At 46.0% G+C, this 16,002-nt stretch overlaps 1 protein-coding gene across 1 annotated transcript; it reads right to left on the bottom strand.

The window, feature by feature from the left end:
* Positions 1-895: 895 nt before the first annotated feature.
* On the bottom strand, positions 896-15,347 carry LOC125488323 (plectin-like). The gene is made up of 5 exons (XM_048621286.1): positions 15,273-15,347; positions 9,546-9,604; positions 5,984-6,079; positions 4,726-4,824; positions 896-1,042 (listed from the first exon to the last, which is right to left on the bottom strand). The coding sequence occupies exons 1-5, from the start codon at positions 15,313-15,315 to the stop codon at positions 896-898; spliced, it is 444 nt and encodes a 147-aa protein (XP_048477243.1). The 5' UTR covers positions 15,316-15,347.
* Between the last annotated feature and the right edge of the window lie 655 nt (positions 15,348-16,002).

The following is a 16,002-nucleotide window of genomic DNA, read 5'->3' on the forward strand; positions in this document are numbered from 1 at the left end:
TGATAGAATGCAGAGCTGGGCTGAGAAGTGGCAGATGGAGTTTAACCCTGAAAAGTGTGAGGTGATTCATTTTGGAAGGATAAACTTGAAAGCAGGATACAGGGTTAACGGTAAGATTCTTGGCAGTGTGGAGGAGCAGAGGGATCTTGGGGTTCATGTCCACAGTTCCCTGAAAGCTGCCACCCAGGTGGATAGAGTTGTTAAGAAGGCATATGGTGTGTTAGCTTTCAGTAATAGAGGGATTGAGTTCAAGAGCCGTGAAGTTATGCTCCAGCTATACAAAAGCCTGGTTCGGTCACATCTGGAGTATTGTGTCCAGTTCTAGTCACCTCATTACAGGAAAGATGTGGAAGCGTTGGAAAAGGTGCACAGGAGATTTACCAGGATGTTACCTGGAATGGAGGGAAGGTCTTATGAGGAAAGGTTGAGAGAGCTAGGGCTTTTCTCTTTAGAATGACGAAGGATGAGAGGTGACTTGATAGAGGTGTACAAAATGATCAGAGGTATAGATAGAGTGGACAGCCAGAGACTTTTTCCTAGGGTGGAGGTGGTTATTACGAGGGGGCATAGTTTCAAAGTGAGTGGAGGTAGATATCGGGGAGACGTCAGAGGTAGGTTCTTTACTCAGAGAGTGGTACGGGCGTGGAATGCATTGCCGGAGAGGGTAGTGGAGTCGGCCTCATTAGGGGCATTTAAGCGGCTATTAGATAGGCATATGGATGATAGTATAAGGTAGCGGTGGAGGTTAGATAGACCTTAGGTTTATGGTAAAAGTTCGGCACAACATTGTGGGCCGAAGAGCCTGTACTGTGCTGTACTGTTCTATGTTCTGCTTCTATGTTCTGTGATAATCCTCCTGGTAAGCAGCTTGAGATGTTTTATTCAGTTATAAGCGCTATATAAACACAGTTTGTTGTTTCAGACTATAGCCCTGCTCTGGTATGATCACCTCATAGTGAGCAACCAGATTGCCCATCAGTTGAAGAATCACATCAGGGTTCCCAGACAGAATCTCATTGATGCTGATATTCCCCAGGTTTATCTGCAAAGAGACAGAGAGGAAATCAATTTTAAAATACTCTGCCTCTCTGTTTCTCACACCAAGGTGTACCCTTTCACATTTAGCCACATTGTACTGCATCTGCATTGTGTTTACCCACTCACTCATAGAACTGTACAGCACAGGAACAGGCCCTTCAGCCCACAATGTTGTGCCAAACTTGATGCTAAATGAAACTAATCCCTTCTGCCTGCCTTTGGTCCATATCCCTCCATTCCTTGCATATTCATGTGCTTATCTAAAAGTCCCTTAAACACCCCTATTGTATCTGCCTCCACCACCAGCCCTGGCAGTGCGTTCCAGATTCCCACCACTCTGGGTAAAAATCTTGCACCTCACGTCTCCTTTGAACTTTCCCCCTCTCACCTTAAATGCATGCCCTTTAGTGTTAGATATTTCAACTCTGGGAAAAAGATTTTGACTGTGAACCCTATCCACGCATTTCATAATTTTATAGATTTCTATCAAGTCTCCCCAAAGCCTCTGCTGCTCCAGAGAAAACAACTCGAGTTTTCCTAGCCGCTCCTTATAGCTCATACCCTCTAATTCAGGCAGCATCTTGGTAAACCTCTTCTGGACCCTCTTCTGTAATGTGGCGACCAGAACTGAACACAATATTCTAAATGTGACCCAACTAAAATCTTATAAAGCCACAGTCACCCACACAACTTGTCTTAAACACCTTCCAGCCCTTCTTGTCTCCTCCTCACAAACCACAGTCCTGCCCTGTTTTGAAACATCAGTAAACCTGGAAATGTTGCACGCAGTTTCCTCCTGCAGGTAATTCTATACGAGCCCTGATCCTCACAGAGTCCATCCATTTACTCGCTACCACCTAGAAAAAGAACTATTTATTCCCATTCTCTGTTCCCTGTCTGCCCAACAATTCTCAATCCTCAAATTATAGGGTGGTGATGGCCTGGTGGTATTATTGCTGGACTATTGTTCTGGGGACCTGGGTTTGGATCCTGCTAACAGCAGGTGCTGGAATTAAGAGCCTAATGGTGACCATGAATTGATTGTTGGGGAAAAACCCATCCTTCCCTGGTCTGGCCTACATGTGACTTCAGACCCACAGCAATGTGATCTGACTCTTAACTGCCCTCTGGGCAATTAGGGATGGGCAATAAATGCTGGCCTACCATAGACAACAAAAACAAAGTTGCTGGAAAAGCTCAGCAGGTCTGACAGCATCTGTGAAAGAAAAATCAGAGTTAACATTTCAGGTCCGGTGACCCTTCCTCAGAATATGGCCTGGCCAGTGATGTCCTCATCCCGTGAATGAATTTTAAAAAAAACATGCCCAGATATTACTCCATCTCATTTCTTTATTTTTTACCACTAACCTCTTCTGCGAGATCTTATGAAAAATACACCACATCCATTGATTCTCTCTCAGCTATTCCACGAGTTACATCTTCACAAAACCCCAGTAGATTTGTTAAACATAATTTGTCTTTCATAAACCCCTTGCTGGCTTTGTCCAATCCCATTAATGCTTTCCAAATGTTCTATTATTTGGTCTTGTATAACAGACTCTCACACTTTTTCCCCACTATTGATGTCTCTATCTACTTTCTCTCTCCACTGTTACATTGGGGGTTACATCTGCCTTTCTACATTCTGTAGGAACTGTTCCACAGTCTATAGAATTTTGAAAGATGACCATCAATTAATCCACTACTTTCAGGGGCATTTCTTTTAGTACTCTGGGATATTAGACCTTGGGAATTTATCACTTTCCAGTCCTAGCAATTTCTCCAGCATTTGTTTCATTTAAAATTAATCTCCTTCAGTTCCTTCTCCCTCCTGATGGGGGTCTGTGCCATTTATCTCGCTTCACTGCTCTAGAATCACCTCAATGACAAACATTTCATCAAATTATGCTCCAAATGCATTAAAAACACAGAATTTCTCAAGTGTATCAAACTCCAGCTTCATCCCCTTTCAAAACTGTCCCCCCCCACACACACACAATCTCAATCTCACTCACACACACACACACACACACACACACTCCCTTCCATCCTCCCATACTCGCTCTTACACACACACATACTCGGAAAGAAAAAGGAACGAAGCACAAGAATTTTGAGTGGAGGGAAAGGACAGTCAGGAGGACAGGTCAGTGTTTCCCTTTTATCTGACCAGAGGGCTGTTGTTACACTGAGTCCTCTTGGTCTCACACCAAATGGTGCTGGTGTGTCTGAACTCAATCTCCCCAAAAGGGTTTTACAACATGAGGTATTTTGCCAAACTCATCGCAGCAATGATCATCCTGCCCCTATGGATCCCTCTTGTCCGAGTCCAGCCCCATCTTGACAACGCACTGTTTCTGGAACTAATCATCACTCAGTGTCCATCCTAGAGATGTGGTGCCCATACCATCTGTCCAAGCTTGTTGTGTTCCCTGACCCTCACTGCCTTGCCCTAATCCCAGCTGCTGACATCTCCTGGCCTCCTCAATGGTCCAAATTGAGAAACCAAATCAGCAGGCTGTTTCTGGGTGAAGCCTACCTGATGTTGGAAAATAAGTTTCAGCTTTATTTCACTGGGTGTTTTCAGATCTTTCTAACTGTTCTGTGTGGAGTTGGTTTGCTTTGGTTTGTTTTGTTTTTAGTGTTTGTGTAATAAACTTGTATTCTGTTTTGAAATAACATCTGCAGCCTTGTGTGACCATGTTTCAGTGAACAACACCATCATTACAAAAGCAAGAGAAAGGAGATCTTTCAGGCTAGATCTGGGATTATGAATTGTTCAGTCATACCTACAACAGCATTCATAATAATCCGTTCCTTAAATATTAATTATTACCTTTCCACGTTTATGACTTTAATAATGTTTGGGCGGCACGGTGGTTCAGAGGATAGCACTGCTACCTCACAGTGCCAGGGACCTGGGTTCAATTCCACCCTCGGGTGACTGTCTGTGTGGAGTTTGCACATTCTCCCCGTGTCTGCATGGGTTTCCTCCGGGTGCTCCAGTTTCCTCCCACAGTCCAAAGATGTGCAGGTTAGGTGGATTGGCTATGCTACATTGCCCATAGTGTTCAGGGGTGTGTAGCCAAGGTGGGTTATAGGGGACAACAAGGTGCAGGGCTGGATGAACACAGCAGGCCAAGCAGCATCATAGGAGCAGAGAGGCTGACGTTTCGGGCCTAGACCCTTCATCAGAAAAGGGTTATAGGGGGATGGGTCTGGGTGGGATGCACCAAGGGTCGGTGTGGACTTGTTGGGCCGAAGGGCCTGTTTCCACACTGTAGGGATTCTATGATTTATACCTAATCTGTTACAGAGAATTCACCCTCTCATACTATTGTAGCTTCCTTTTAGACTAAGGACCCTGCTTTCTGATTATTCTATTTTCTAGCCCAATGAAGAATTTTATCATGTTATGGCCACTCTTTCCAAAATGACCACTCATAACAAGCCGGCACAAAATCCTGGAATTCTCTCCCTAAGGGCAGTGGGTCAACCAACAGCATGTGGACTACAGCAGTTCAAGAAGGCAGCTCACCCCCACCTTCTCAAGAGGCAACTGAGGATGGACAATAAACACTGGCGTTGAGAGGTTTCTGCCCACTTGCCCAGCCCCTTCCCTCCACCTCCAATCCACACCCTCCTCCCTAATCCCTTCCCCACCCCAGCTCTCCCATCAGACGTTACCTGCTGCTGTTCCAGGTAAGTGAAGGCAATCGCCAGGTTCCACTTGCGTCTCCAGTAGGTGAAGAATGTTAGCAAGAACCAGAGACCTGTGATCCGGGGCTAGAATCAACAGAGAAACACATGACTGCAGAGAGAGAGAGAGTCAGAGTTGAGAGAGGCAAAGAGAGAGAGAGAGTCAGAGAGATAACATAAAGACTTATAACTGCAGAGAGAGACAGAAAACAGGGAGACATATTATTGCAGAGGCAGAGACAGAAAACAGAAATATCACAGAGAGAACAGACACATTATCAGAGAGAGACAGTAAACAGACACAGCAACAAGTGCGTGTATGTGTATGTGTGAGAGAATGTGTATGAGTGAGAGAGTGAGAGAGAGAGAGAGAGAGAGAGAGAGAGAGAGAGTAAATGTGATTGAATGTGTGTGTGTGAGTAAAAGTGAGTGAGATTGTGTGTGAGTGAGAGTGTGATTGTGCAGATGAGTGAGAGAGTGAGAATGTGTGTGTGTGAGTGAGTTAGTGAATCAGCGTGTGGGTATAGATGTAAGGAATGAGTATGTGAGTGAGAGTGTGAGTATATGCACTCACACACAATCTCACTCACTTTTACTCACACTCACACACACACATTCAATCACATTTACTCACTCACACATACACTCTCACACACATACACATACTCTCTCGCTCACATTTACTCACATTTGCACACAAACACACACACTCTCACACATACACATACACGCACTTGTTGCTGTGTCTGTTTACTGTCTCTCTTTGTGTGGGTATGAGAGGAGATGTTTGGGGGAATGGTGTGAAGGGACTAACACGGTCCCTGACCCTGAAACAGGACATTAATTAAATTCATTAATGATCCAGTTATTACTCTTTACCCTGGGCTCCATCACAAAGTAGTATTCACACCCTGCTGAAAGAGGCACTCTCTGACCTGTGGGATTATTCTTGGCCAAAAGCCCCTTCACTCTGAACGTTCCCCCTGTGATTCTCACCCGCTCTTCATTCAGCTTTTCCCCTGGGCCTCCTGTTGTGGCTCAGGCACTGCAGTTTCCACAAGCTGCCATCCTCTGATTGGCCATGAGTTCTCCGTCGGCAGGTCATTCATTACCAGGGGCACCAATCACATGGAAGGATCAATCCTATTAGTCTCACCGTGGCACTGAGGGGGAAGCAGGAGGTGGGGGGGAATCCTCACTGATTCTCCAATCAGTGGCCAATCTCAGCTGGAGATGTCACACTCACCAGGAGATCGCCAGTTAATGCTTCGAGGAAGATGATGAAAAATTCTCCATCCTGTAAATCCTGCAACACATTCACCGATCTCCTTGATAATTGTCTCTGAAGAGGAAACACAGGAACTGTCACAGTGCGCACAGTCCAATCCCACCAGGATAGCCCCCAACCCAGACCAACTCCCCTCCCAACTCCACCCAGACACCTCCCACCCCAACCAACTTCCCCATTCGCCACCTGTTTCACCCTCCCACCCAGATCCCCACACCCCCACCCTGACCCCTCACCCCCAGAACCTGACCAGCCCAACCCCTCCCACTCCAAACCCTTGCAATCTGAGGGAGAGAGGGTTATGAAAGAGATAAATGCTGGGTGGGCTGCTAAAGACAAGTGTGAATGGTTTTAAACCTTCTCCCTTCTCAGTATCCAAGGGCCCAAACACATCTTCCAGCACTTTACCTGCACTTCACTCAATCTACCCTACTCCATTTGCTGCTCACAATGTGGTCTCCTCTACATTGGGGAAACGAAGCATAGACTGGGTGACCACTTCACAGAACATCTACGTACTGCCTGTGAAAAAGATCCTGAGCTTCCAATTGCCTGCCACTTCAACACACCACCCTGTTAAAGAACAAGGGACAAAGAACGATACAGCCCAGGAACAGGCCCTTTGGCCCTCCAAGCCTGCGCACACACATTAGGCCCTTCCATACTAAAACTGTCTTCACTTACAGGATCTGCATCATTCTATTCCCTTCCCATTCACGTATTCATCCTGATGGTTCTTGAACGCTGCTATTGTGTCTGCTTCCACCACTTCCTCTGGCAGCGTGTTCCAGGCACTCACCACCATTTGTGTGATAAACATGCCTCGCACATCTCTTTTAAAAATCTAACCCCATCCTGCAACCCCCCACTCCCACTGCCCCACAGCACCTTGAACCTGTGTCCCCTAGTAACTGACCCCTCCACCCTGGGAAAAAGCCTCATACTTTCCACTCTATCCATGCCATTCACAATCTTATAAACTTCTATCAGGTTCCCCCCTCAACCTCCCATGTTCCAGTGAAAACAAACCCAGTCTTTCCAGCTTTTCTTCTTTTTTATTCATTCACGAGATGAGGGCATTTATTGCCCAGAGGGCAGTTAAGAGTCAACCACATTGATGTGGGTCTGGAGTCACATGTAGGCCAGACCAGGTAAGGATGGCCACTTCCTTCCTTAAAGGACATTAGTGACCCAGGTGGGTTTTCCTGACAATTGACAATGGATTCACGGTCATCATTAGATTCTTAATTCCAGATATTTATTGAATCCATTTCCACCATCTGCTGTGGCGGGATTCAAACCCAGATCCCCAGAACATTATTGGCAGAAATACTGCCCCTTTCCCAATTACGAACAATTCTGGAGAAGGGTCACTGGAGTCAAAACATTAACTGTGCTTTCTCTCCAATAGACCTGCTGAGGTTCTCAGCAATTTCAGTTATTGTTTCAAATTTCCAGCATCCTTTGATTTTATTATCTGTCTCTCCCTGCCTTAAATATACCCGACCATATTTAATCCTGTGGGACAGAGGATTCCAAAGATACAAAACCCTCAGTGAAATTATTTCTCCTCACCTCATTCCTCAATGACCTGTCCCAAGACTGAAAAGGAAATCACAGCATCATTCACTTTGTTACACTCCTTGGGACAAACACATTAATGAACAAATCAAAGTAAACAAGAAGGGTCTGCTGATTGGGTCACCACTTGATTCTGATCGGCTAAAGTGTTGTCCTGAGAAAGCATTGGGGACCACTCCCCTCCCATCCAACATAAATCACTACTGGTACAAGGTTCCAACCTGTTGGCCCAGTTTGTGTGTTAGCTGGTCCCCTGTCTGAACATTTTTAGCAAGCAGAAATGAGCCAGCTTATCAGCTTGACTGGTTGTGTAGCAATTAGCACACTCAGGATAATTCGGCTGTCCAATCACCAAATCACCACAAGTGTGGGCTGGTTAGGTACAGTATCTCCTCTACCCATTACAAAGAACTGAGAACATGTGTGTTTGCTTTAATTGATGGGCTGTATGGCCTGTTGCCTGGCAATGTAGCAGCACAGTGTCCTATCATTTCTGCTGTGTTCTGGTGGGTTTCTGAGCTCTCCATTTCTTTAGCAAGGTGCTGATTGGATGAGCTGAAGCTGAGGGTTCTGAGGAAGAGTCACCAGACCTGAAATGTTAACTGTGTTTTTCTTCACAGACGCTGCCAGACCTGCTGAGCTTTTCCAGCAACTTCTGTTTTTGTTTGTGAGCTGAAGACTGTTGGGAGGAGCCTATAGTATCATTTACAACACCATTAAGCAGAATGACCCGTTTCTATTCTGTAATGAATTGGGAAGTTGTGGATCAAAACAGTAGGTCCAAAGAGTTTCTTCATGGAACATGGGCGTCACTGGCTGGTCAACATTTCTTGCCTGTCCCTAGTTGCCCCTTCAGAAGGTGATGATGAGCTGCCTTCTCAAACCGCTGAAGTCCATGTGCCATTAGGGAGGGAATTCCAGGATTATGAACCAGTGACAGTGAAAGAACAGTGATACCTTTGACTGGAGTAGGTCAGAGGCTAGGAATACTGCATCCTAGTCAGGACGGTGAGTGGCTTAGAGGGGATCTTTTAGGGGGTGGTGTTCCCATGTATCTGCAGCCCTTGTTCTTCCAGATGGAAGTGGCCATGGGTTTGGAAGGTGCTGTCCCATGAGTGCCCCAAGGAGGTAGACTGTTCTGATTGTGTGTCTTCGCTATCAGACTCTTCCCCCAAGCCTGCAGAACCAGGAGCAACTCCTTCTCCTCTCGAACTCCAATGGTTTCTGCCAGAACATTCCCAGGCCCAAGCTGTTCTGCTGCGAGCCAAGCACATCGTTGTTGGCAGCTCAGAAGCTTTCATCAGCCATAACTGATCACCACTCCACAGGCTAATCAGCTGCTAGTTACTGACTAAATCTCCCTCATACACACCCCTCTGACTCCAGCTAATCTGCAGTAACCTCCTCTCACTGCTTGAACAAGCAGCTGCGTAAACACCACTTGCACTGAGTGCTTTTAAAAAGTGCAGCAATCCCTTCCACATTCCTTGGTGTTTTAAAACAAACCTTTCCCATTTCAGTCCACAATGAAACATACAGAAAATTGTAAAGAAACAGTCTTTACATAATTCCTGCTGAATAGTTTCCATTGCCCTTTCAGGTAGTGTTCCACATCACAATGACTTGCCGAAACTAATAACAATTCTTCCTGTTTCCCTTGACTCTGGTCCTTTTATCAATTTTCTTCAATCTGTGTCTCTCTGGTCACAGACCTTCCTGCCCCTGGAAACCGTTCCTTCCTGTTTACTCTCAGTGATTTTCAACATTTCTGTCAAATCTCCTCTGAACCAGCCCACCTTTTCCAGTCTTTCCACACTGACTTGTTGCTGGAGCCATTCCTGTCAATCACAATGTTTTAGTAAAAGAAACTGAGCCTATGTCCGAGGTTCTGTGTTTCTGGGTTCCTTTTGCTTCTGTCTCACACTCACTCTTTACTCACCTTCTCCAAGTGGTAATTAATCCACCTTTCAAACACTTCCAGCTGCTGGGCTTCCCTGGCTGTAATAGAGGTGAGAGGTTACACACTAACACACCTGAGCAATACAACACAAGCTTCTGGTTTGCACAAAGACATCCAGTGACCATTATGTTTGGTTTGCCTTTTGGTCCAGTGTTTCCTGACTGTCCCTAGTTGCCCCTTGAGAAGGTGGCATTGAGCTGCATTCTTGTTCTACCTACAGCACGTGGACATCCAGAACTCTCTACCTCACAGCACTGTGGCTCAACCAGATGGCAGCTCACACCATCTCCTCAAAGGGCAACTAGGGACGGGCAATAAACATTGGGGTAATCAACAGGCTCACAACCCACAAGTGAATAAATAAAAAAGACCCTGCCTTGGAAATAGATCATATTCTTCAAAACCCTGTGGTCAATCAAATGGAAGTCATGCCCTCTGTCACAGCGTGACTGTAACTCAGCAGCAACAGCTACAACCCCAGGAGGGGGTACTTACCAGCAATGCATGCACCCTGCAATAGGAAAGCTTGCTCTACTGTTTCAAACCAAAGGTAAAGCGCCCTCTACACTGTCCCAATCAAACACTCCCAGGACAGGGACAGCACAGGGTTAGATACAGAGTAAAGCTCTCTCTACACTGTTTCCCCCCACCATCAAACACTCCCATGACAGGGACAGCATGGGGTTAGACACAGAGTAAAGCTCCCTCTACACTGTCCCCATTAAACACTTCCAGGACAGGGACAGTACGGGGTTAAATACAGGGCTTCACAAGGTGTGTCGAGGTTGTTTCACCTGGAGGAGAATCTAGGACCAGAGGACATCATATGAAAGGGAGTTTGGCGGGGCAGGGGGGGGGGGGTGGGGTCACACATTTTAAGACAGAAATGAGGAGGAATTTCTTGCTCTGAGGGGAGTGAATCTGTGGAATTATTTACCACAGAGGACTGTCCAGGCTGGTTGATTACATACTTTAAAGCCTGAGATAGATTTTTAATCTGTAAGGGAATCCTGAGTTATGGGGAAAAGACAGGAATGTGGAGTTGAGGATGATAAAATCAGCCATGATCTCATTGAATGGTAGACTGGACTCAATGGGCTGAATGGCCTGCATCTGCTCCTGGTTTTATGTTTCATAATTCTTTGAAGAGTTGACCAAACACGTGGATGAAGGTAGAGCAGTTGATGTGGTATACATGGATTTAAGTAAGGCGTTTGATAAGGTTCCCCGTGGTAGGCTCATGCAGAAGGTAAGGAGGCATGGGATAGGGGGAAATGTGGCAGATTGGATTCAGAATTGGCTGACCCTTAACGGAAAATATTCAACATGGTGCTCAGTTACGATGGGGTAAAACAAGGATCTGTTCTGGGTCCTCTTCTATTTGTGATTTTTGTAAATGATTTGGATGAAGGAGTGGAAGGGTGGATTAGCAAGTTTGCGGATGATACGAAGGTGGGTCGAGTTGTGGACAGTGCGGAGGGCTGTTCTAGGTTACAAAGAGACATTGATAGAATGCAGAGCTGGGCTGAGAAGTGGCAGATGGAATTTAACCCTGAAAAGTGTGAGGTGATTCATTTTGGAAGGACAAACTTGAAAGCAGAATATAGGGTTAATGGAAAGATTCTTGGCAGTGTGGAGGAGCAGAGGGATCTTGGGGTTCATGTCCACAGTTCCCTGAAAGCTGCCACCCAGGTGGATAGGGTTGTTAAGAAGGCGTATGGTGTGTTAGCTTTCAGTAATAGAGGGATTGAGTTCAAGAGCCGTGAAGTTATGCTCCAGCTATACAAAAGCCTGGTTCGGTCACATCTGGAGTATTCTGTCCAGTTCTGGTCGCCTCATTACAGGAAAGATGTGGAAGCGTTGGAAATGATGCAGAGGAGATTTACTAGGATGTTGCTTGGAATGGAGGGAAGGTTGTACGAGGAAAGGTTGAGAGTGCTAGGGCTTTTCTCTTTAGAATGATGAAGGATGAGAGGTGACTTGATAGAGGTGCACAATGTGATAAGAGGTATAGATAGAGTAGACATCCAGAGACTTTTTCCTAGGGTGGAGGTAATTATTACGAGGGGGCATAGATTTAAAGTGAGTGGAGGTCGATATAGGGGAGACGTCAGAGGTAGGTTCTTTACTCAGAGAGTGGTCGGGGTGTAGAATGCATTGCCAGAGAGGGTAGTGGAGTCGGCCTCATTAGGGGCATTTAAGCGGCTATTAGATAGGCATATGGATGATAGTATAAGGTAGGGGTGGAGCTTAGATAGACCTTAGGTTTAGGGTAAAAGTTCGGCACAACATCGTGGGCCAAAGGGCCTGTATGCTGTACTGTTTTATGTTCTATGTTCTATATTCCAAGGCTGGAGGGTTTTCAGGATTGCCTGTTTCTTTATGGATTGCAAGGAAGTTGAATATGGAAATATTGTAACAGTCTGGATTAAAAAGGGTTTTTACTGCATAATTTCTGGGTGTTGGATTCGATGGTAATTACAAAAGAATTGTGTTGAAGTTTGTTACGCTTCACCTGCTGTTTACAGACAGTCAAGTGACTTCAGAGAAGCAAAGCTCTTCATCAAGATAAGATGGATTTATGACTTGAATTGCCTGTCAAGCTAGTTGATCGAGGCCCTGAGCTGAAGGTTACCTAGCAACAGCCTCTGGACTGTCATTACTATGTTTTCTAGCACCCTTTGGTGCATCCATCGATGAAAGATGTCTAAGCTGGAAAAGTCTAACTCTAACTATTCTAAAAAAAATAGCAGAACACCTCAGGCAGAATCAATAGCAAAGGACTCTCTTGGCTGAAATATTGGAAGAACCTGAATATGTCAAATATCAGGATATCTGACTACTCTCATCTGACCTGAAGTCTAATTTGAAGACCTCGTCAATTCTATAACTGTTAGCATTCAGATCTTAATAACAAGTCATTGACTGGGTAGCCAGAAGTGACCCATTTGTTCCTCCTTTCAGTTCAGTCCCAAGGCCTTTTTAGAAAAAAACAAATCCTTATCATCTCTGCAGAGCTGAGTCAGCATTTATTGCCCATCCTGAATTATCCTTGATCCTAGTGTGTCACTGGGCCATTTCAGAGGGTCGTTACAAGTCAATCACATTGCTATGGGTCTGCAGTCACATGCAGCAGTAAGGCTGGTAGATCTCCTTCCCTGAAGAACATTAATGAACAATGAGTTTTTACAACAATCAGCAATGTTTACATGGTCACCATTATGCTAGCCTTTTATTCCAGAATTTTAACAAATTCAAATTTCTTTCTGCCAGAGTGGGACATGAATACATGTCACACAGAATTAACCTGAATCCCTGAGACCCTCTCAGTGATATTAACACGGCACCAGCACTCTATCTGCCCTTTTTTTAAATTCAATCATGGAAAATGGGCCGGCATTTATTACCCATCTCTAATTGCCCAGAGGGCAGTTTGGAATCAACCACATTGCTGTGGGTCTGGAGCACATGTAAGCCAGATGAGGTAAGGATGGCAGATTTCCTTCCCTAAAGGGCATTAGTGAATCAGATGGGATTTTCCAACAATCAACTAATGGTTTCATGGTTATCATTAGACCCTTAATTGCAGACTTTTTATTGAATTCAAATTCTAGATCCTGCTGTGGCGGTATTTGAACCCAGGCCACCAGATCATTAGCTGAGTTTCTAGATTAATAGTCTAGCAATAATACCGCTGGGCCATTGCTTCCCCTGGCTGCATTTGATTGAGTGTGGCATCAAGGAGCCCGAGCAAAACTGGCATCAATGGGTACCAGGGAACAAACGCTCCAGTGGTTGGAGTTGTACCTGACACATAGGAAGATGGTTGTGGTTGTGGGAGGTCAATCATCTCAGCTCCAGGACATCTCTGCAGGAGTTCCTCAGGGTAGTGCCCTCGGCCCAACCATCTTCAACAGCTTCATCAATGACCTTCCCTCCATCATAAGGTCAGAAGTGGGGATGTTCGCCAATGCTTGCATAATGTTCAGCACCATTCGTGAATCCTCAGATACTGAAGCAGTCCATGTTCAAATGCAATGAAACCTGGACAATATCCAGGCTTGGGCTGACAAGTGACAAGTGACATTCGTGCCACACAAATGCCAGGCTATGACCATCACCAATAAGAGACAATCTAACCACCATCCCTTGGTGGAGTTACCATCACTGAATCCCCCACTATCAACATCCTAGCGGTTACCATTGACCAGAAACTCAACTGGACTCACCACATAAACAAAGTGGCTACAAGAGCAGGTCAGAGGCTAAGAATACTATTTTTGGAATTTTTTTTAGAACATTACAGCGCAGTACAGGCCCTTTGGCCCTCATGTTGCGCCGACCTGTGAAACCAATCTGAAGCCCATCTAACCTAAACTATTCCATTATCATCCATATGTTTATCCAATGACCATTTAAATGCCCTTAAAGTTGGCGAGTCTACTACTTTTGCAGGCAGGGCATTCCACGCCCTTACTACTCTCTGAGTAAAGAACCTACCTCTGACATCTGTCCTATATCTATCACCCCTCAATTTAAAGCTATGTCCCCTCGTGCTAGCCATCACCATCCGAGGAAAAAGGCTCCCACTGTCCACCCTATCTAATCCTCTGATCATCTTGTATGTCTCTATCAAGTCACCTCTTAACCTTCTATGGTGAGTAACTCACCTCCTGACTCCCCAAAGCCTGCCCACCATCTACAAGATACAAGTCAGGAGTGTGATGGAATACTCCTCACTTGCCTGGATGGGTGTAGCCCCAACAACACTCAAGAAGCTTGAAACCATCCAGGATAAAGCAGTGCACTGGAAAGCCCAGAGTGGGACACTCTCTCTGCAGCATGGCGTGGGCTGGTGTAGCCCAGAGTGGGATACTCTCTGCAGCACGGCGTGGGCTGGTGTAGCTCGGAGTGGGACACTCTCTCTGCAGCATGGCAGGGGCTGGTGTAGCCCAGAGTGGGACACTCTCTCTGCAGCATGGCATGGGCTGGTGTAGCTCGGAGTGGGACACTCTCTCTCTAGCATGGCATGGACTGGTATAGCCCAGAGTGGGACCCTCTCTGCAGCAAGGCGTGGGCTGGTGTAGCCCAGAGTGGGACACTCTCTCTCTAGCATGGCATGGACTGGTGTAGTCCAGAGTGGGACACTCTCTCTGCAGCATGGCGTGGGCTGGTGTAGCCCAGAGTGGGACACTCTCTCTGCAGCATGGCGTGGGCTGGTGTAGCTCGGAGCGGGACACTCTCTGAGCAAATGGCATGGGCTGGTGTAGCCCAGAGCAGGACACTGGCGTGGGCCTGCTTTAGCAGCAGAGTAGGTAAAGTTGGACTCTCTTTAGGTTTTCTTTTTTATTTTACTCTGTGAATGGCCGTTATGTCCGAGCGACAGTACACACTTTTCACTGTATTTTATGTTGAATGCACGTGACAATAAAGGACATTCATTCACTTGGTAGGCATTACATCCACAAGCATCCACTCCCTCCACCACCGACGCTCAGTAGCAGCAGTGTGTACCGTCTACAACATACACTGCAGAAATTCACCAAAGATCCTCAGACAGCACCTTCCAAAGTGAGGGGAAAGTGGGATTAGACTGTGTGGGATATTAAAGGGTGTGAGGAGCGAGGGGGGAGTGGGACTAACTGGGTGGAGTATTAAACACACATTTACAACAACTGGTTCACTCTGATGGGAAAGAACGCTCACCTGTGTCTTTGTAAAGTCTCTTTGAGCTATTCTCTGGTTCCATCGGGGAGCTCTTGCCATTTCCCAGAGCAATGCGACGGGCTGGATGTTTTCACTGTCCACTGCTGGCTGTTGTTTTTGATTGCATGTCGATTTCTGTCCCACCCTCTACTCAGTTTGTGTGAGCAGCTCATCCTTTCATCTTCCACCTGTCAGACTCCACCTGCTCTACAAACAAATCCATAGAACCACATGCAAATCCCTCTGTGCAGCATCATGTCAGTGTAGGATTGTAACCCTTAGCCTGCAGCATCGTATCACACAGACCTGTGTCAAGCCTGCTGCTCATGCCCTATGTCTGCTGTGGGGCTTGGGTGGGGGATTATCGCAGACAGTTTCATGTTCAGATTGTTGTCTTAGTTCTTTGGCCATCTTGTGCTGACAATCAGTCTGCAAAGTCCTCCCATTTGGGCCAGTTTAAGTAATTTTGTAATTGATCAAGGAATATTCTGTCCTGGGAACCTGGTTGGTTAAACAAATCCTAATCAAAATCTCTGGCGATTTCTCCACATGATGTGGGTAAATGTTACTGGTTGAGGACTCTGGATCTGTACTCGATGGTGTTTAGAAGGATAGGGGAGGGGGATCTGATTGAAGCTTACAGAATACAGGCAGATCTGGATAGTGTGGACATCAAAAAGATGTTTCCATTGATAGGAGAGACTGGGACCCCAAGGCACAGCCTCAAAGT

This window comes from Rhincodon typus, unplaced genomic scaffold, assembly GCF_021869965.1.
Source record: "Rhincodon typus isolate 14 unplaced genomic scaffold, sRhiTyp1.1 hic_rhity00000380, whole genome shotgun sequence".
NCBI classification, from domain to species: Eukaryota; Metazoa; Chordata; class Chondrichthyes; order Orectolobiformes; family Rhincodontidae; genus Rhincodon; species Rhincodon typus.

What these genes read in the sequence shown, in the direction of transcription:
- LOC125488323 (XM_048621286.1), bottom strand. Translation starts at nt 15,315, where the DNA reads ATGGAACCAGAGAATAGCTCAAAGAGACTTTACAAAGACACAG. An exon ending in GAGACTTTACAAAGACACAG is followed by an intron (nt 9,605 to 15,272) that starts GTGAGCGTTCTT and finishes CCTCTATTACAG; the next exon opens with CCAGGGAAGCCCAGCAGCTG. An exon ending in CATTAACTGGCGATCTCCTG is followed by an intron (nt 4,825 to 5,983) that starts GTGAGTGTGACA and finishes TGTTGATTCTAG; the next exon opens with CCCCGGATCACAGGTCTCTG.